This window comes from Aotus nancymaae, unplaced genomic scaffold (assembly GCF_030222135.1).
Source record: "Aotus nancymaae isolate 86718 unplaced genomic scaffold, 86718_ANA_hifiasm-v0.15.2.pri h1tg000010l, whole genome shotgun sequence".
Taxonomy (NCBI): domain Eukaryota; kingdom Metazoa; phylum Chordata; class Mammalia; order Primates; family Aotidae; genus Aotus; species Aotus nancymaae.
In genome coordinates this window covers 69,536,052-69,558,120 of record NW_026988421.1, presented here as the reverse complement: position 1 = coordinate 69,558,120, position 22,069 = coordinate 69,536,052, and the positions used below count along the sequence as shown (strand labels likewise).

General features: G+C 43.5%; 1 protein-coding gene across 2 annotated transcripts in view; it reads left to right on the top strand.

Annotated features, from left to right (window-relative positions):
- POLR3A (RNA polymerase III subunit A) overlaps positions 1 to 22,069 on the top strand; it is a 54,601-nt gene that overhangs the window by 5,592 nt on the left and 26,940 nt on the right. For both annotated transcript variants that reach the window (XM_064374373.1, XM_064374372.1), the window contains 11 exons: positions 4,302 to 4,541; positions 4,663 to 4,825; positions 5,001 to 5,137; positions 7,027 to 7,130; positions 8,286 to 8,427; positions 12,524 to 12,664; positions 15,397 to 15,466; positions 15,941 to 16,068; positions 16,258 to 16,396; positions 18,123 to 18,287; positions 21,229 to 21,401. In XM_064374373.1, the coding sequence (XP_064230443.1) occupies positions 4,302 to 4,541; positions 4,663 to 4,825; positions 5,001 to 5,137; positions 7,027 to 7,130; positions 8,286 to 8,427; positions 12,524 to 12,664; positions 15,397 to 15,466; positions 15,941 to 16,068; positions 16,258 to 16,396; positions 18,123 to 18,287; positions 21,229 to 21,401 (1,602 nt within the window). The remainder of the gene's footprint in view (positions 1 to 4,301; positions 4,542 to 4,662; positions 4,826 to 5,000; positions 5,138 to 7,026; positions 7,131 to 8,285; positions 8,428 to 12,523; positions 12,665 to 15,396; positions 15,467 to 15,940; positions 16,069 to 16,257; positions 16,397 to 18,122; positions 18,288 to 21,228; positions 21,402 to 22,069) is intronic.

The window sequence follows — 22,069 nt, the reverse complement described above, 5'->3', positions numbered from 1 at the left end:
ACCATGCCCAGCTAATTTTTTGTATTTTTAGCAGAGACGGGGTTTCACCATGTTGACCAGGATGGTCTCGATCCCTTGACCTCGTGATCCACCCGCCTTGGCCTCCCAAAGTGCTGGGATTACAGGCATGAGCCACCACGCCCGGCCATATTATTTTAATTTTTGAGGCGAGGTCTTACTCTGTCACCTAGGCTGGAGTGCGATGGTGTGATCGTGGCTCATTGCAGCCCCACCCTCCCAGGCTCAAGTGATCCTCCCACGTCAGCCTCCCAAGTACCTGGGACTACAGGCACATTCCCAGCTAATTTTTTAATTTGCTGTAGAGACAAGGTCTTGCTGTGTTGCCCAGGCTACGAACTCCTGGGTTCAAGCAATCTTCTTACCTCAGCCTCCCAAAGTACTGGGATTACAGGTGTTAGCCACTGCTCCGTGGCCTTCATCATTTTTAACAGTAATACTTTTTCTTTTTTTCGAGAATCTCACTCTGTCGCCCAGGCTGGAGTACAGCTGCACAATCTTGGCAACCTCCAACTTCCACCTCCTGGGTTCAAGTAATTCTCTTGCCTCAGCCTCCTGAGTAACTAGAGTTACAGGTGCTCGCTACCATGCCCGGCTAATTTTTGTATTTTTAGTAGAGACAGAGTTTCACCATGTTGGCCAGGCTGGTCTCAAACTACTGACCTTAGGTGACCCACCCGCCTCAGCCTTCCAAAGTGCTAGAATTATAGACGTAAGAGCCACCATGCCCAGGCAGTAATTATAGACATGAGAGCCACCATGCCTAGCCAGTATACATTTTTAATTGTATGGGTAACATGTTACATTTTTATTGTAAAAGATTTTAAAATCATAGCTATACAGGGCATAAACTATTCCTCACGTGAATAATAAAGTACAAGAAAACCGTATGGAGTAAGAATGGATGGGAATAGACCAGCCACAGTGGAGATGGGTGTTAGAGGGGAGGGATCAGAGGTGAGTGAGTGCCCATATGTGGACATGTGGAGAAAGGGCAGTACTCCTGGAAACAGGGAGGGCGAGCATCAGCAATTGATTCAAGTGGAGATCTCTCCAAGGCAGTTAGAATTAAGCAATCACAGAGGAAGTTAAGGAGAAGGTGTGTTTGTCCTTGTACTGCCATGGAAGTGAGGAGCTCTGTGAGGTGGTAGCAGCCTGTCGAGAGAGCTCAAGGGGTAATGTGCCCTCCTGGCTGTCGCCTCACCTGCATCTCCCCCTCACTCACTGCTCTGCTCCGAGACCAGCCTCCCTAACATACCACTACCACATAAATTGCTCCTCCCCAAAAACCTGCAGACAGTCCCATTGCTTGCGAGGACCAATTCTCTGCCTCCGCAAGCTCTCAGCAGTAACAGTGATTGTCCTGCAGGGCCTGGGAGGCGTTTTGTTTGAAAATGTCTCCTAAGTGATTTGGCCCAGGAGGGACCCACCTCCTGATAAAGAGTCACCTGTCCAGCGCTTCCAACTTGGACCCCTGGGCATTCCCCCACTGCCACCAGCTCCCTGTCCACCGCACCCCACTTTAACAGAGTTGACACCCTAGAGGATTCAGGTGGTAGTCAAGAGCATTGGCCTTGGGGTCAGATAGACATGAGATTAGAGCCAGCCCTGCTGCTTACCAGTTCTGTGACGTGGGGCATGTGACCTAACCTCGCCTCCAGTTTCTTCATCCGTAGCATGGGATTGCAAGAGTGTCTGCTTTAGAGCTGCTGGGAGGATTGAGAGATGAGTTTCAGATCAGGTGTTTAGCGCATGGCCTGGCACATAGCAAGTGCTTGGAGCTTGTTGCCCAGTTGCAGTAGTATTTATCACTGCCACCACCACTCCTGTCACAGTCATGATCATAATGAATGTAGCTGAGGGTTCATCCCACCTCTCTGCCTGCGTGCTTGTACTCCCAGTGTTCCTTCAGCCTGGCGAAGCCTCCCTCCCTCCCTCTTCCAACCCAGCCATCCTCCAGTCCCTTAGCTGCTCTCACGAAGCCTCCTCTGCTATCTGAACCACCTTCGATCCTACCCTTTGGTGTTATAACTGTTCTTTGACAAGCTGCATTTTTGTTTGATGCCTGTCATGACGCGTGGAGCAATGGCAGGTCCTCCATAGTCATAAAGTCGTCCTGGGTCTTCTACTACCTGGGGAATGTGGGAGAGGGCAACACATGGATTCACCATTTGTCTAATTCCATGCAGCCCTCCTCAGAGAGGGCCCCTTTTGCATCTAAGGGATACCACATCATTGAGTATGTTCACCCTTTATGAAGAGGACTTGCACACAAGTGGGCCCATGGCCCCCTGCTCACTAATCTTAGGATTGTCCATGTTCTGATGTGCTCCCCGCCTGTTTAATTTTTGGGAATATGGAACCTGTGGCGTACAGGCAGCACAGCATGACTGAGTTGGGTCACAGACATCCCCCCTACACCCACTTCAGCGATTGGACAGAAACTATAGACTCTATCCCCAGAAGGCTAATATGTACACATACCCAAATCTACGTCAACACAAGTCCAGGGGTTTGTGGACCCTGCAGATGAGTCTTTCCGTAGAGGTCATCAGTCCAGGTGGAAATGCTTTCCGCAATGTCCCTGGCACACTGAGTGGCAGGCTGATATTCTCTCAGCACCACCCGAGGCAGCCCACTGCATCACAGAGAGCTCTAGTCAATAAGATGGTCTTCCTTGTGCAAAACCGAGCCTTTCCTATGCTGTCTCCATCAGTCCCTGCTCGGTTTCCCAGTGCATAGCAGAATAAGTTGGCAGCTTCTTCCATGACCCTCTTAGGAGGCAGTTATGTCACTCTTGACAACCTCTCTTGCTAGGAGATGGTTTCTAGATTCTTGCCAATCCTTGTGCCATCTTGGATGCCCGGCAGTTCCATGATGTTCTCAATCTCTTGTTTAGTATGGGTTGAATATCCTAATCTGAAAATCCGAGATCCAAAATGCTCCAAAATCCTAAACTCAGAGCACTAACATGACACTCAAAGGAAGTGCTCAGTGGAGCACTTTGGATCTCAGGTCTTCGGATTAGGAATGCTCAGCTGGCAAGGTTAATGCAAATATTTCAAGATCCAAAAGAATCCAAAATACTTCTGGTCCCAAGCATTTCAGATCGAGGATACTCAGCCTATACTGACTGTGGTGGTACCCCAGGTAAGTTCTGGCCTTTGTCCCATACCTACGTTTCTGTTAACACAATTTCAGGTGGTAGCGAGGTGCCCGTTGCTGGAAGACAGGAAAGCTAAGGAAGGGAATTCTGCTCCAGGCAAGGACCTGGATAGAAGACCTCTCTGGTGCAATTTCTTGCTTCTCCTTTCCAGCTACACTATGATGTCCTCCAGAGCAGGACAACAATAACTTTCTCTGGCTACAATGTCATAAAGGCAGTAGCTGTTCAAACATTTATTTCTAACTTTGTTCCCCATCTCATTAAGTTATACTTAGTAAATTGTACTTATAACATACACTCTGAGTCACACAATTGTAGATCCCCAGGAAATTTCATAAGTAAGCAACAAGACAAGGTGACCATTGTTACCTTCGATCTTTGGCTCTCTCTAATAATTTGCATATTTCTTATATTACAGGTAAGTTGTTTATAGCATTGCAGTTTTATTAAATAATGTCAATACAAAGCTAATATAAGTCCATAAAGAAAATTTAAATATGAAAAAGAATCAAAAAGATGTGATTCAGCTTACCTAAAGACAGCTCTATTAACACCTCAGTGAATGCTTCCATTTCCTTTTCTCTGTACAAAGATGTACATTTTTCCCTGATGTGAGACTAGTCATATACACACTTATTCCAGCTACCAATATTTTATGGACACTTGATGTCAATTGCTACGTTTGTATAGTATCTTTTTTTTTTTCAAATGACTTCCTGCTTTTCCACATAGAGATATACCATGATTTTATTTAGCTAGTAACCTGTCAGCCTATTTCCAACTTTTCACTATTAAGAACAGCTTTCATTACCTGCTAAAAAAAAAAAAAAAAAAAAAAAAAACCCAGCTTTTGTGAACATTCTTGTAGCTAAATCTTTTGTGTTCATTTCTGAAGTTACACCCCTTGGGATAATTATGAGAAGTGGAATTTTTGGCTTGGAATAAAAGACATAAACATTTTTAAGATTCTTGCAGCATAGCATGTCATCCTCAGAAATCTCTGTTGTCACTTATCCAAAGTAACAGATAGGTTAAAGAACATGGTGAAGGAAAACCCGGCCCAAGCTATGGAAAACTAACATAGTATCTTCATTTCTGCCTTTCGTCCTTTCCATAGGAAAACTTGAATCCCTTAGTAGTTCTGAATTTATTTAAACGAATCCCAGCTGAAGATGTTCCCCTCCTTCTGATGAACCCAGAAGCCGGAAAGCCGTCTGATTTGATTCTCACACGACTTTTGGTGCCTCCTCTGTGTATCAGACCCTCCGTTGTGAGTGATTTGAAGTCTGGCACCAATGAAGATGATCTGACAATGAAATTGACAGAAATCATTTTCCTCAATGATGTTATTAAAAAGGTCAGTGCCTTTCCATTAGCTTGTAAGTTTTGTAGTATATCTATCCAGAAACTTCGTCAAGAAAATGTGAGAAAAATCAAACTGAGCAGGTTTGTTTCTGTTGGGGCTGTGCTGGTTTCAGCATCGGATCTCAGGAGCAAAGACACAGATGATCATGGAGGACTGGGACTTTCTGCAGCTGCAGTGCGCCCTCTACATTAACAGTGAGCTCTCGGGCATCCCCCTCAATATGGCGCCCAAGAAGTGGACCAGAGGTTTCGTCCAGCGCCTGAAGGGAAAACAGGGTAGGTTTCCAACAAGACATGTAGAAGCCAGCCCACTGTCTTTGGTTCCTTTTCATGGAGTGTCTGTACAGCTTCTCTAATTGGAAGTTACAGGCTTTTCTCAATCTTTCTTCTTACGATTCCCATCAGCACATGTTATGCCACGGGGACCTATGACATGTTTTTGGCTATTTAGGTCGATTTAGAGGCAATCTCTCGGGAAAGAGAGTGGATTTTTCTGGCAGAACAGTCATCTCGCCCGACCCCAACCTCCGGATTGATGAGGTAGCTGTGCCAGTCCATGTGGCCAAAATTCTAACTTTTCCTGAGAAGGTAAGTGACCACTCAGCTGCTCAATTCTTTGTCTTAAATTCAGTTTTTTACATTGTATTTTGGTATAGCAAACAACAGGCCGTAGAACGTCCCTAGTAACCCACCCATCCCACAGTTTGGTTTATATGAGTGTCTGTCTCTTCCCAGTTTGTTTTATACATATATGGTGGTATATAGTCTCTAAAACATCTACAGCCTCATTTGTTTCTGGCTTCATGTATATACTCATATAACTTTTTTTCCAGTTAGTAACATCTTGACCAAGCATTGTAGCTAACGCCTGTAATCTCAACACTTTGGGAGGCCAAGGCAGGTGGATCGCCTGAGCTCAGGAGTTTGAGACCAGCCTGGGCAACATAGTGAAAACCTTGTCTCTACCAGAAATACAAAAAATTAGGCAGGCATGGTGGCACACTCCTGTGGACCTAGCTACTCAGGAGGCTGAGGTGGAAGGATTTCTTGAACATGGAAGGTGGAAGTTGCATTGAGCCGAGATCACACCAATGCACTCCAGCCTGGGTGAGAGTGAGACCCCATCTTTAAAAAAAAAATCTTAGACAGTTTTCTGTGTTGGTTCATACCTCATATTTTAAACTAAATGGTAAACATTACCCCTAGTTAATATTCTTGGGATAGATTTTTATTTTTAAAATCTTACAGTCACTGAGTCAAAGCATTTGAACATTTTAAGGCTATTGCTACATACCCAGAAAGGCTTTTTTCTTTTAAGAGACAGACTCTCGCTCTGTCACCCATGCCAAAGTGCAGTGGTACACTCATAGCTCACTGTAACCTCAAACTCCTGGACTCAAGCCATTCTTCTGCCTCAGCCTCCCAAGTAGCTAGAACTACAGGTGCACATCACTATGCTTAGCTAATTAAAAAAATTTTTTTTTAAAGACGGGATTCTCAGTGTGTTGCCCAGACTGGTTTTGAACTCCCAGCCTCAAGCAATCATCCCACCTTAGCCTCCCAAGTCACTGAGATTACAGGCCCCTGTGCCCAGCTAGTAATTTTTTTTTTTTTTTTTTTTTTTTTTTTGAGACTGAATCTCACTCTATTGCCCAGGCTGGAGTGCAGTGGCATAATCTCGGCTCACTGCAACCTCCACCTCCTGGGTTCAGGTGATTCTCCTGCCTCAGCCTCCTGAGTAGCTTGGATTACAGGTGCCCACCACCATACCCAGCTAATTTTTGTATTTTTAGTAGAGATGGGGTTTCACCATGTTGGCCAGGCTGGTCTTGAGCTCCTGACCTCAAGTGATCCACCCACCTCAGCCTCCCAAAGTGCTGGGCTTACAGGTGTGAGCCACCACGCCTGGCTCATACTTTTTTTTTTAAAATTGAGGTCTAGATAACTGCAGGACCTGCTAACAAGAGAATATTGATTGACTTTACCCTTGAGACTCACAATTAGCCCAGATCATAGAAGCTCTTGGTAAGCTTGTATCGTGTGTCCTCAGTTGAGTTACTAATAATCCAAACGTTTCTTTCTCCGAAAAGGTATTCCACAAGACAATTGTTTAAGAAGTTACAGAACACAGTCAATGCAGACCAGGGCTTGTGGTGCTGGTATCACAACTTTTAAACCTTACAACCCCACGCCCTACCCCCAAAACTGTTTGTAGGATCACAGAAGGTCCCTATAGATCAATCTAGCCTACCTGTTTTACCAGTGGGGAAACCAAGCACCAAGAAAGGATTATGCCATGTCACCCAGTGAGCAAACAGCTGAGTTGACATTGGAAGCTGGGCACTTGTTTGCCAGTCTGTTGTTCACATTACACTCAAGACCATAGGCAGCAGGCTACCCAGGGTGCCTCTCTCTCCTAGAATCCGTACAAGGAAAGTAAAGATTAAGATGCAATTCAGTGGGTTTTTGTACTGCAGGTAAACAAAGCAAACATCAATTTCTTGAGGAAACTGGTTCAAAACGGCCCTGAGGTTCACCCAGGAGCAAACTTCATTCAGCAGAGACATACACAGATGAAAAGGTAATCTTTTCCCAGTCCAGTTGAATTTAACTACCTTCTCATGGCAAAGTTCACTGTGGTCATACTCAGCCTCAGAATGCAATCCAGAATACACTTTGTGTGTCATTTTGGCAGGTAGAAAATAATCTGTTTAAATTTCCGTGAGCCTAGGTATGTCATTTGCTCTGTTCAGTCATTGAATATACATGAAGTGCTCCTTTATTCTCAAGCTTGTAATATTATTGGATCCAGGAGAACAAAATACAGTAGATACTAAAGTCTAAAGTGGATCATTGTGGCTGGGCTTCATGACTCATACCTGTAATCCCAGCACTTTGGGAGGCTGAGGTGGACAGATATCACTTTAGACCAGGAGTTCAAGACCAGCCTGGCCAACAGGTAAAACCCCTTTCCTACTAAAAATACAAAAATTAGCCGGGCATGGTAGCGCATGAATGTAGTCTCAGCTATTCAGGAGCCTGAGGCACAAGAATCGCTTGAACTAGGGAGGAAGAGGTTGCAGTGAGCCAAGATCACACCACTACACTCCAGCCTGGGCAACAGAGCAAGACTCTGTCACAGAAATATAGTAAATTTATATAAAGTAGATCATTGCTTGTGTCACCTGGGCTCCTGGGGCTTTTAGCATTTCTAAAATTAGGATATATCTTAAAATAAATTTATCATGGTTTTTTTTTTTTTTTTTTTTTTTTTTCAAGACAAGGTCTCACTCTGTCACTCAGGCTGGAGTGCAGTGTCACAATCATGGCTCACTGCAGTCTCCACATCCTGTGCTCAGGTGATCCTCCCACCTTAGCCTCCCAAGTAGATGGGAGTACAGGCACACACCACCATGCTTGGCTAATTTTTGTATTTTTTGTAGAGGCAAGGTCTCACCATCTTGCCCAGGCTGGTCTCAATCTCCTGGGCTCAAGCAATCCACCCATCTCGGCCTCTCAAAGTGCTGGCATTATAGGAGTGAGTCACCTTGCCCACCCTGTCATAATTTAATAGGGAGCTTTTTTTCTTGGCACATAAAATAACAATATGACATTAAAATGGAGGTATCTTAGATTTTATGAAATGGTGTATTAAAGATTGACTCCTGATCTGAAGAAGGAGAAACCTGGGGGAGAACTTTGTTCTCACGGATCATGTTTATTGTTGCACATTCAGGTTTTTGAAATACGGAAATCGGGAAAAGATGGCTCAAGAGCTCAAGTATGGTGACATTGTAGAGAGACACCTCATCGATGGAGATGTGGTGCTATTCAATCGGCAGCCTTCGCTGCACAAATTGAGCATTATGGCTCATTTGGTGAGTGGGATTGCTTTTTTAAGTTTCCATCATGTGGGAATTAGCCATGACTGTTGAATGCTAAACTCTGGACTTCTAAAATTAAAATTGCCTATTATCTCAAGTTTTCATAAATTGTTTTTTTGAGACAGGGTCTTGCTCTGTCACCCAGGCTAGAGTGCAGTGACACAATCCCAGCTCAGTGCAACCTTGACCTCCCAGGCTCAAGCAAGCCTCCCACCTCAACCTCCAAAGTAGCTGGGACCACAGGCATGTGACACTACCGATGGCTAATTTTTTTTTTTTTTTTTTTGGTTGAAACGAGAGTCTCACTACACTATATTGCTCAAGCTAGTCTGGAACTCTTGGACTCAACTGATCCTCCCTCAGCCTCCTAAAGTGCTGGGAGCAGTCCCCACACCTGGCCCAAGCTTTTGTAACTTTTGGTCTCCTTCTCTCACATTTTAGTTTGAGTGAAACTTTCTTTTGTTTTTTTTATTTTTTGAGATGGAGTTTCGCTCTTGTTGCCCAGGATGGAGTGCAATGGCGCAATCTCGGCTCACTGCAACCTCTGCCTCCTGGGTTCAAGCAATTCTCCTGCCCCAGGCTCCCAAGTAGCTGGGGATTACAGGCATGCACTACCACACCTGGCTAATTTTGTATTTTTAGTAGAGACAGAGTTTCTCCATGTTGGTCAGTCTGGTCTTGAACTCCTGACCTCAGGTGATCTGCCTGCCTCAGCCTCCCAAAGTGCTGAGATTATAGGCGTGAGCCACTGCGCCCACCGCCAAGTGAAACTTCCTTTTAGTAAGCTTTAATATATTTTAACATTAATTTTTTAGTATTTGCAACTTAATATTCATACAAAACACTAAAACAGGATCAGGATTTAACTTACAGTTAGTGTGAAAGTGACTAGCATGATTTCATAAAAACATACACATATATGTGTTGTGTGCACAAACTTATATAAAATAGGTATGGCAGAAAGCTGACTTTTTTTTTTTTTTTAATAGACAGTCTTGGTTTGTTACCCAGGCTGGAGTGCAGTGACACAATCTGGTTCATTGCAGCTTTGACCGCCTCAGCTCAAACAGTCCTCCCACCTCAGCCTGCTGTAGCTAGGACTACAGGCATGTGCCATGATGGCCAGCATTTGTGTTTTTTTTGAGAAAGAGCCTCGCTCTGATGCCCAGGCCATGGTGTATGCTCGGCTCACTGTAGCCTCTGCCTCCTATGTTCAAGCGATTCTCCTGCCTCAGCCTCCCGAGTAGGTGGGATTACAGGTTCCTACAACCACACCTGGCTAATTTTTGTATTTTAGTGAAGCCAGGGTTTCACTATGTTGGCCAGGCTGGTCTCCCACTCCTGACCTCTGGTGACTCACCCGCCTCGGCTTCCCTAGGTGCTGAGATTATAGGCGTGAGCCACCATGCCCAGCCTTTCTTTTTTTTTTTCTTGATTATATGCTAAACAATTCTTTTTTTTTTTTTTTCTAAAGTAGAGCTGAGGTCTTGGTGTATTGCCCAGATGTGTCTTGATCTCTTGTGCTCCATGGATCCTTCCACTCAGCCTCCCACAGTGCTGGGATTATAGGCATGACCCACTGTGCCCAGCCAGAAAATTGACCTTTGATTTAACTTTGTGTATTAACTAAGCAAGCGACTAAAATGCTTAAAAGGTTTTTTTCTTGCATTTCTTTAGTCCTCCAACTAAGATCTTAAACCATGTTTTTTGGTGATTTAGTTTTGCAACAGCAGCAGTTCCTTTTTCTGGAGATTTAAAATGGAAATGAGATGCAGCTTTAATTTGTTCAATATTCATAGAGTCTCCTGTCTGTAAAGCTGTTAATCCATGGTCCTTTGCAAACAGTGTTTAAGCAGGCTCTCATGGTAACATTTTTTTCTAGATTCATTTTGGGGTATTCTGAACACATTATATCAGTCTGTTTACCTAACAGTAGAAATAACTAAGAAGTAGTTTGTGATTATAGGATTATGATTGTGAGAACATAGAGGGTTAACTAAAGCCTTCTCTGTCTGGAACCTTTTGCTTGGCTTTGGAACATTACAAAATAGAATTAATTAGGTTTTTTTGACTGGCAGTGACACACACCTGTAGCCCCAGCTACTAAGGAGGCTGAAGCAGGAGGACTGCATGAGTCTAGGAGTTCAAGGCTATAGTATCCTATGAACACACCTATAAATAGCCACTGCACTCCAGCCTGGGCAACATAGTGAGACCCTGTCTCTAAAAATAATAAAATAGAAATTTTTTTTTTTTTTTTAAATTTTCAGGCTAGGCACGGTGGCTCACACCTGTAATCCCAGCACTTTGGGAGGCCAAGATGGGTGGGTCACTTGAGGTCAGGAGTTCTAGTCCAGCCTGGCCAACATGGTGAAACCCCAAAAAATTAGCTAGTATGGTGATGCATGCCTGTAATCCCAGCTACTTGGGAGGCTGAGGCAGGAGAATCGCTTGAACTAGGAGGTGGAGGTTGCACTGAGCTGAGATTGCGCCTCTGCACTCCAGCCTGGGCGACAGAACGAAACTTTGTCTCAAAAAAAGAAAAAGAAAATTTTCAAATACACACTAAAGTAGAAAAAATGGTCTAATGAACTTACATGTTGCCATCCTCTATATGCAATAATTTTCAAGATTTAGCCACACCTGTTTTATCTTTCCCTTTTTTCTTCAGTGAACCCACATCTGTGTCATTTTTCATTATGTATTCAGTTTACATTTGTAAGAAAAACTCACATAACCACAGTGATGTCATCACACCTAACAAAATTAACAGTCATCTCTTGGCATTCCCAGGTTCATACCTGGTTCATATTCAGATTTCCCCAGTTGTCTCAAAAATGTCTTTTTGCGGTTTGAGTCAAGATGCAAGCAATGAATTCATTCTAATTCATTCATTTATTATTGCCTGTGTTATTTTATTGGGCTACAAAATGGAACCCCACTTTTTGAATCTGTCATTCCTTTCACATTTATTAGCTGGAATTCTTGTAATGGAAAATGCCCCCTTGTTAATTAACCCTGTTTGCTTGCCCAGAGGTGTAGCTCATAAAGCAAAGGCCATGTAAATGGTTAAGTCTTTTTCCTTTATTGTCATTTTGGGAAATAAGACCTTAGTGCTCTCTTGTGTTAGTTTCCTTAGGAAAAATAATTTAAAAAAAAATAAAGGGGTTAGTGCTCAGTAACTTCCAACTAGGTTGGTTGGGATTTTTGTTTTGACTTTCTCTTTTTTCAGTGTCATTATAAACACATGAGTTTTTATTGGTGTATTTTAATCAACTTCTGCTGTTAATCTTTTTGATACTTGAAACCCTGACATCCTTGGCCAGTGGAAGCCTTCACATTGGCCCCTTTGTTGAAATTCACTTCTTTGGTTTGATCTAATAAAGCTTCTTGAGTGAGTTTTTTTTTTTGATGGTCTCGCTCCGTCACACAGGTTGGAGTGCAGTGGTGCGATCTTGGCTCACTGCAACATCTGCCTCCAGGGTTCAAGTGGTTCTCCTGCCTCAGCCTCCAGAGTAGTCAGGATTACAGGCATGAGCCACCATGCCTGGCTAATTTTTGTATTTTTAGTAGAGATGAGGTTTCACCATGTTGGCCAGGCTGGGAATGAGTCTTAAATGATACATATCACTGGGCAGGACATACTGGAAATCTACTTTCTTAAGCCAGTGCCCAGTTTTCCACGAAGCCTTTTTTTTTTTTTCTTTTTTTTTTTTGAGACGGAGTTTCGCTCTTGTTACCCAGGCTGGAGTGCAATGGCGCGATCTCGGCTCACCGCAACCTCTGCCTCCTGGGTTCAGGCAATTCTCCTGCCTCAGCCTCCTGAGTAGCTGGGATTACAGGCATGCGCCACCATGCCCAGCTAATTTTTTGTATTTTTAGTAGAGACGGGGTTTCACCATGTTGACCAGGATGGTCTCGATCTCTTGACCTTGTGATCCACCTGCCTCGGCCTCCCAAAGTGCTGGGATTACAGGCGTGAGCCACCGCGCCTGGCCCGACGAAGCCATTTTTAATGTTTCAAAACAGAGAAGCTTTTGGATAAATGCCTAACTCCTCTTCCTATTTTGTTTTGTTTTGTGTTCCACAGGCCAGGGTCAAGCCCCACCGGACCTTCAGATTTAATGAGTGTGTCTGTACACCCTATAATGCTGACTTTGATGGTGATGAAATGAACCTTCATCTTCCTCAAACAGAAGAAGCTAAAGCAGAGGCCCTTGTTCTGATGGGGGTACGTAGGGTGGCACAGCCCAGATTTTGCATAACAGCTCCTTGAAAGGAGGCAAAAGGGAACTTACATGAAAACACCACCAAAACTAACAATGCCAGAGAAGCCAGGCTCTTTCTGTTCTTAAACCAACCACTATCTGCCTATTTATTGCTCTTTTCAGTTTCTTTTGAGCCTTTGAAGATCTCTTTGGAAATAGTGTATACATGAGTTAGGGTCTGTAACAGATGTATTGAGGGGATTTGCCAGCCTATAAATGTGGTTTCTGGGAGAAAATGTATACATGAGGACCAGTTATGACAAGATAAGAAAAGAATACAGCAATACCAATGTTGGTTGTCACAGGGGAAGATGTCCTACCTAAGTAAATTTTCCAGTGGCTGAAGATTCATTAAGCACCAGCACATTTTCTTGAACATTCTGAATGGAAACCTTCCTAAACTGTATTACATGCTTCGCCTTCTTAATGCAGTATTTTACATAATGATAATAACTCTTACCACCGTTTTATTTTACAAATGCGTAAGGAGTAGATACTGTAGCAGATCAGTGACAGTAAGGCACGTGCCTGCTCTTAAAGAGCTTACACTTGGGCTTCAACTGTTGGCACAGGCCAGGCACGGTAACTCAGGCCTGTAATCCCAGCACTTTGAGAAACCTAAGCAGGTGGCTCACTTGAGCTCAGGAGTTCGAGACCACCCTGGACAACATGGCAAAACCCCGTCTCTACAAAAATTAGGTGTGGTGGCGCACACCTCTAGTCCCAGTTATTCGGGAAGCTGAAGTGGGAGGATTGCTTGGGCCCAGGAGGTCAAGGCTGCAGTGAGCTGTGATTGTGCCACTGCACTTCAGCCTGGGCAACAGAGCAAGACCTTGTCTCAAAAGGAAAAAAAAAACCTGTGAGCCTTACATGTACTATTCACTCCTGACCCATCAGTATCACAGTGGGGCATAGTACCTGCTGTGTAGGATTTTTCCCTCCTGAACTTAATGATCCCCAGCTATTGAGTATTTCAAGCTTCAGGCTTTCTTTTTTCAGTATTCCAGCTTCCTATATTAGGAACTGATAAGTCTTAGAGTTATGAGTGTCCCTCCCTCCAAGAACACTTATGACCATTTCTGATGTGATGCTTTTAACCTGTTTTGGTTTAGACTTTTAGTAATGCATCATAGTTTTGGGATTTTAAGTTGTCTATATGTTTACATTTATTTTCTATAATGAGCACATATTATTTTTGTAACAAAAGTCATGTTTAGAATGCTGCTAGGAATAATAGCAATCAGGTTGCACAACCAACCATTTAGACGTTGCTGTTGACTCTGCCATTGAGGATCTAAACTTGTTGACATTGTGTTATAACTACATATTTCACTGCCTACAAATGGCAGTCATAAAACAAAGGCTCCACAGATGTTGGGATAGAAAAATCCTTAGTTACCATATGGGGCAAGTTCCCTCAATTTCAAGTGAGAAAATACCTATCGTTCTGATTTAGCAGTGCTGTTCTCAGTGGAGTGCGTAGGGCTCTAATTTGGATGTGGGCCCAAATTACTCAGGAGACCTTTTCAAAATACACTACTCTCAGCCCATTGCACCCTGCTTCTACCCCTAGACTGCCTGTATCCCACCTCAGAGAGATTCCCTAAACCAGGAGGAAGAGCAGTCAGGCAGATGCGCAATAGGTACATATGGCTGAACAGCTGCCTCCCACTGTAGTTGAAGGGTTCCTGCTTTGGATTGTGGCTCAGAAGTAGGTGGTAATGGGTCTTTGTCTGAGAGGACCCTGCATTCTGGGTGAAAAGGCCCAGAAAACCCACAAACACACATGTACTTTCATATCAAGATTAGAGCAAATGTACTCTGATATACACAGTCTTCTTTACATGAGTTAATTATGTCTTACCAGCTAACACCCTTTTTGGCCCAACATAGACCCTTGTTAAATGTTTGATTAAATTATGTTTTTGGATTATTAAAACTTAATGTCTTAACCAAGGGACATTTAGCCGTTCTGTCATCATTGTGGACAAGTGTGGAATTGGTTGACTTCAGAGGTAACAGTGCTCCTTATGACTCACAGAAATGAATTTTCTTTGGAGAAGCATGTATAGTAATAACAATTGGGCCGAGTGCAGTAGCTCATGCCTGTAATACCAGCACTTTGGGGCCCTAGGCAGGAGGATCAGTTGAGTCCAGAAGTTCGAGACCAGCCTGGGCAACAAAGTGAGACCCCATCTCCACAAAAATGCAAAATCTCAGCTGGGCATGATGACGTGGGCCTGTAGTCCCAGCTGCTTGGGAGGCTGAGCTGGGAGGATCCCTTGAGCCCCACGAGGTTGAGGCTGTGGTGAGCCATATTCGCTCCACTGCACTCTAGCCTGGGCTGTTGAGCAAGATCCTGTCTCAAAAATAAACAAACAAAAAACAATAAAATCTTCTAACATGGGTAGAGTTCTTCATAGAATTCTGAAGCAACTTCACTTGGTATTTCATCTTGGTGTTGGTAGGAACCTCCTAGGTCAATCTTGCTGAATTTTTTTCTCTCCCCTTGACAGATAAAAGCACTGGGAGTTAGTGATGAAGCTGGGATTCAGATCCCTGTGTTTTATTTCTCACCCTCATCCTTCTGCTACTCTGTATTTGTTCATAGCTATTCAAAAAGCTTGTGATTCAGGCTTTGGACTGTATCATGCATCCATGAACAGCTAACTTACTGAACTTACTTTTCCTACAGACTAAAGCAAATCTTGTAACCCCGAGGAACGGGGAACCGCTGATTGCTGCTATTCAGGATTTTCTAACAGGTAGGTTGGTGAAGTTCACTTGAAAGGAGACTTCTGACTGGAACACAGTGTTCCTCGTTCACAGTGATTCATGTGATGACTTGAAAAGCTATTTAATAGCCTGTGTTTAATTTGGTCTTTTGTTTGCTAAGTTTGATCATGAACTTCCTCGTGGGTTTGTTGTTTTTTCCTTTTTAATTGGTTGGTTATTCATTAATTCAGCAAGTCTTTAGTGAGCTCCTCTCATGGACTGGGCATTTTCTAGACCTAGTGTCTGGCTTCGAATCTGTCCCCTTTGCCTGGGGATACACAGTGAACAAAACAAAGTCACTTTCCTGTGGAGTTGGGTGCTAGTTGGAGGAGAGAGCCAATAGCAGCTGTTTGTTTTAATTCATGCCGTTGGTCATGGTTCAAATGTATTTTAAAATGGAAACCTTGCCGTTTTCTCACAATTTCATTCCTTTTCTTTGTTTTGTGTTGGTTCCTAACACTTAGGCGCCTATCTCCTCACTCTCAAGGACACTTTCTTTGATCGAGCCAAGGCTTGCCAAATCATTGCTTCAATACTGGTTGGCAAGGATGAGAAAATTAAAGTTCGCCTTCCACCGCCTACAATATTAAAGGTGTGTGTGGGAGCTGTGTCTTGGTGCACAGGGGTGTGTTTGTGTCTGGGTGGGTGAACTGGTGAAGTGAGTGGAACCATGTTGGTACCAGGCTTGAGGGCAGTCCCTGGGCCATCTGGCTTTGTCTACTGAAGGGGGTTTGAGACCATGCTCAGCCCACTGACTCTCAGGCTTCCTGCCCTCCCTCAGCCCGTCACCCTATGGACTGGAAAGCAGATCTTCAGTGTCATCCTCAGGCCTAGTGATGACAATCCAGTGAGGGCCAACCTGCGAACCAAGGGCAAGCAGTACTGTGGCAAAGGGGAGGATCTCTGTGCCAATGATTCCTGTGAGTGAACGGAACTCCAGTGGGGAGGAGGAGGGACGTGACAGGAAATCAAGTGGCCAGTGGTCAGCTTCACTGGTACTTTCACTTAAGTGGGCAAATTCAGTGTTTCTCTATGCCTTAGGTGGGAAGTTTATTCTTCAGGAAAATGTGGCTGGTATTTCATCTCTCAGGTGTAATTCCCCAGTTCTCTAAAAAGTAGAGATCATACAGACACATGACCCAATGGTTAGAATGTTCTCTCTAAATGTGTTTTGTCTTAAGTGACTAGTTTTTGTCACTCAGTACAGTTTGTCTTTATTTTGTCTTTTTTTTTTTTTGCCATCAACAAGGATTTTATTATTTAAGGCATTTAATTTATTATTTTGCATCCAAAAACATGTTCATTATCTAACAGTATGACTAACAAGTATAATTAAAAACTTTTTTTTTTACTTATTTTGGAAAGGATTTTTTTTTTTTTAAAGATGAACAAGTTCTCCCTATGTTGCCCAGGCTGGTCTCGAACTCCCAGGCTCAAGTAATCCTCCCACCTCAGCCTCCCCAAGTGCTGAGATTACAGGTGTGAGCCACCACACCCAGCCCGGGAAAGGATTTACATGCAAGTCATCTGAATCTGTCTAAACCAGTTCAACCTGAAGTGCAGTCCACAGAGCACGTTTTTTAGCCAGCATCTTTTGAGTTACTTTCTGATGTGAGCGCCTTAGCTCACCCAGACCACTAATAATCAGTTCTCCAGCAGCCTAGTTTGAGTAGCACTGACTTAGAACGGGCTTTGCTGGTGAGACCTCAGGACTAGAAATAGTTCTCCGGGACTCTGTAGTGAAGAACTGAATTGCAGAGTTTCTCTGAAGGTGAGGATTTCTGCTGTCTTCTAATGAAGAGCAAATGTTTTGAAGGGCACTGATATTCCTCGGGTTTATTTCTTTGGAAATATGCTGTCTGATCTTTAAAATACTTCAGCTTCTTATTTTAGACTGTTTTGTTTTTTTGTGGATATGAATTTCATGTTGCTGTTGTGTAGACTGTACATGATGGTACCTTTGTTAATTTTCAATATCTTATATGAGGCCGGGCGCGGTGGCTCACGCCTGTAATCCCAGCACTTTGGGAGGTCAAGGCAGGCAGATCACGAGGTCAAGAGATTGAGACCATCCTGGCCAACATGGTGAAACTCCATCTCTACTAAAAATACAAAAATTAGCTGGGCATGGTGGTGCACGCCTGTAGTCCCAGCTACTCAGGAGGCTGAGGCAGGAGAATTGCTTGAACCCTGGAGGTGGAGGTTACAGTGAGCCAAGATTGCGCCACTGCACTCCAGCCTGTCTCCTGGCGACAGAGCAAGACTCTGTCTCAGAAAAAAAATATCTTATATGAGTAACAAATTGTTTTCAGTTTATAGAGCACTTCACTGTACATTATTTCATCTGATGCTCAAAATAGCCTATAACATAAAGATGACGAGTGCTTGATACTGTTACCTACAGTTCACAGATGAGGAGAGTGAGGGCCAACTAGTATATTTCAGACTACACACTAACTAGAGTTTTTATATTTTTCAAAAATTCCCAGGTATTCCTTTAACCATCCCCAAACAACTTAAAAGAGAATTTCTATTTGTTCTGCTTTAACTGTCAGTATGGGAACATATTTTCTCAACAGTCTCAAATTCATTTTGGAATAAGGCAAAGCAATAAATGTTTGTCTAAATATGTAATCATTCTTTCAGACGTTACAATCCAAAACAGCGAGTTGATGAGTGGCAGCATGGACAAAGGAACCCTAGGGTCAGGATCCAAGAACAATATTTTCTACATTTTGCTGCGAGACTGGGGGCAGAATGAAGCTGCGGATGCCATGTCACGGCTTGCCAGGCTGGCTCCCGTCTACCTGTGTGAGTTTCTCAGCTTTCTCCTTTTAGTGCTGCAGTTGTTAGAGCCTTAAGCGTTTATGTTATTTTGTTCTTTTACTGCCAGCTCATCCCCACCACACATATACACACAGAAAAACATAACTTGTTTCAGGCTAAATTGCGTGTGCTGTTATTAATGAAATTAACTCAGTACTGACTAGTTTCACAGCAGATTTGAATTTGCTTTTCAGTTCTCTTCTCAAAACCCACAGTAGCTCCCTACCATCTTCCAGACAGGGTTAGATTATAAAACATCCTTGATGAGCTGCTTCCAAGGTACCTGTGGAAGCACTGGAACACCTGGGGCTGTCCATGATTCAGTTCTCCAAGATTACTCAATATTTGCCTACTATGCTTTCACTGTTCTATTTTTTTGTTTATTTGCTCATGCTTTGAGTGTGCCATGTGTCAAGTGATGTTTGCATGCCCTAAAAAATCTTTATTCCACTCTTATACCTGCCTGGGCATACAATTTTAGAGTGAAAACTATTTTCCCTCAAATTTTGAGGTACTGCTCTACTTTCTCCTAGCTTTCAGAGTTGTTAAAGGGTATTGTCGTTCTTATTCCCCAACTTTTTTTTTTTTTTCTGAGACAGTGTTTCGCTCTTGTTACCTAGGTGGAGTGCAATGGCGCGATCTCAGCTCATTGCTACTTCCACCTCAAGTGATTCTCCTGCCTCAGCCTCCCAAGTAGCTAGGATTACAGGTGCCTACCACCATGCCCGGCTAATTTTTTGTATTTTTAGTAGAGACGGGGTTTTACCATGTTGGCCAGACTGGTCTCAAACTCCCAACCTCAGGTGATCTGCCTGCCTTGGTCTCCCAAAGTGCTGGGATTACAGGCATAAGCCACCACTTGGCTTTTTTTTTTTTTTTAAGATAGGATCTTGCTCTGTCACCCAGGCTGGAGTGCAATGTTGTGATCTCAGCTCACTGCACCCTCCCAAGTAGCCGAGACTACAGACACATGCCACCATGCCCAACTAACTTTTGTAGAGATGAAGTCTCACCATGTTGCCCAGGGTGACCTTGAACTCCTGGGCGAAAGCAATTCACCTGCCTCTGCCTTCCAAAGTGCTAGGATTACAGGCATAAGCCACCATGCCTGGCCATTGGATTGTTTTTTCATTCTAGAAACTTTCAGAATCCTCTCTGTTTTCTGGAAGTTCACAACGATATACCTTTGATGTGGGTCTTTTTTCATTGATTGTACTAAGCACTCAGTAAATCTCTTTTAATCTGCAACTGTGTGTCCTTCCATTCTAGAAATTTTCTTATGTTGTTTCTTTGGTAATTTTCTCTCTTTTATTTTCTCTGTCTTTTTGGAACTTCTGTTAATTGCATATTAGAACTCCTGGATTGATTATCTAATTATTTATATTATTTTCCCTATTTGCCATTTCTTTATTCTCGATTCACTTTATCTTTTAACATTTCTATTGAGGTTTAAAATTTTTTCACTATCATGTATTTAATTTCTAATTTCAGTATTCTTATTCACAGGTAGGGTTTTGTTGTTTTGTTTTTAAGGCTTTTTTGTTTTGATCCCTGAATGCATCTTATTTGATCACTTTGAGAGAATATTATTTATAGTTTTATTATATTTCCTTCTTAAATTTTCTGTGTCCTTTTAGTTTCTTTTTCCTGTGCATTTGTGTCTTTTGCCTTTCATGTTAAAATCTTTCCTCAAATATCTGGTGGTCCTTTAGGAGTAAGGACTGAAACACTGGAAATGGAGCTGACTGGTTGATGGACCTCTCAGTTTTTTTATTGAGAAAAAAAATATTTTATTGAGGAGATACCAAATATCCTTATTAGTAACACTTTTCTCTAGGGAAGCTTGATTTCCCAGAGATGTCTTTGGCAGTCTCCATCTCCTAACTATGGGTAGAGACCTGGCTGCTGGGATTTGGGGAGCTGCACAGAAAATCAGTTTAAGGGTTCTCAAGTGTGGAATATACAGACTTTCCCTCAGTGCTCTTGCTTACAGTTATTTCATCTGCCTGGTATCCCCAGACCCAAAGCCACTCTGATTCCATTTTGCTGGGAGTAAACTCCCATCTCCTACTGGAGTAAGGGCCTGGAGCCTGTCCTTATACAGACTTTCCACTAGGTTTCCTTGTTGTTTCCAGCACATTCATCATCTCCAGCATTTGCAGAACCTGATGATGTCATTTCTGAGCCTTTCCAGGCCCATGAGTCCTCTCGTCTACAGATACTTTTAGGTCACCCCTTCCTATCCTGCTAAGCCAGAAGCCACTCAGTCACTGTTTCTACATACAGTATATTGTGGATAGGATCAATGGTGGCACCTAGTTCCATCAAAGGTGGAGAATCCTTTTTTTTTTTTTTTTTTTGACACAGGGTCTTGCTCTGTTGCCCATGCTGGAGTGCAGTGATGTGGTTATGGTTCACTGCAACCTCCACCTCCCGGGCTCAAGCGATTCTCCCACCTCAGCCTCCCGTGTAGCTGGGACTACTGGCATGTGCCACAATACCGGCTGATTTTTTAAGGTTTTTGTAGAGACAAGGCTGATCACAAACATCTGGGCTCAAGCAATCCTCCTGCCTCAGCCGCCTGAGTCACTGCACCCAGCTCTCAGGCCACCCTTTAGTGTTTAATGTCACTCTGCTTTAGATGATAGTTGGAAACAGTATTGTGTTTCCCCTCGAGGCCGTAAGGTCTCTGAGAGAACGTCAGTGAGTCTGAGTCATTTTGTGTAACTCCCTAATGACTGAGAGAGAAAGCTATTATTTAATTGAATTGTGATGAATTCTGTGAAGATACAAACTTTTTTATACTTTATACATAGGTATTTGATATATAGTACAAACTATATCTAGCAGGCATAAACTATATTTAGCAGGTTTGCTGAGTCTCATTTATGGCCCTTTCTTCCTGCTCTGTCTACCAACTCTACAGCTAACCGTGGTTTCTCAATTGGGATCGGTGACGTCACACCTGGCCAAGGACTGCTAAAGGCCAAGTATGAGTTGTTGAATGCTGGCTACAAGAAATGCGATGAGTACATCGAAGCCCTGAACACGGGCAAGCTGCAGCAGCAGCCCGGCTGCACTGCTGAGGAGACCCTGGAGGTGAGCCTAGCCCTTTGGTTCAGGGTTGCCACTTCCGCACATGGGGCTAAGATGGTGCCTTCTGGGGTTGTGCTGAGCCATGAAGAGAGGGTAGCGAAGGAGTGGGCAAGTCAAGGCCCTGGGCTCACTGTGTGTGTTCTCATTTGTTTCCTGAGGGTAAGGCCTTTCATCAGATCCTTGCGTCCCTCCCAGCTGTCACATTCCAGGTGGTGAAAACAGCCATCTATTCGTTCGGCCACACGGGGCTGCTCTTGTTCCAGTAGCACACTCAGACCACTTCTGTAACTGGTACTCCAGGGCTCCTGCCATTTGTTTTCAGCATCCTTTAGGTAGAAACTGATACCACAGCTCTTTGGAGTTTGTTGTTGTTGTTGTTGTTTTTGAGACAGAGTTTTGCTCTTGTTGACCAGGCTGGAGTACAATGGCGCGATCTCAGCTCACTGCAACCTCCCCCTCCTGGGTTCAAGCGATTCTCCTGCCTCAGCCTCCCGAGTAGTTGGGATTACAGGCATGTGCCACCATGCCCGACTAATTTTCTATTTTTAGTAAAGACAGGGTTTCTCTATGTTGGTCAGGCTGGTCTTGAACTCCCGACCTCAGGTGATCTGCCTGCCTCAGCCTCCCAAAGTGCTGGGATTACAGGTGTGAGCCACCATGCCTGCCCGCAT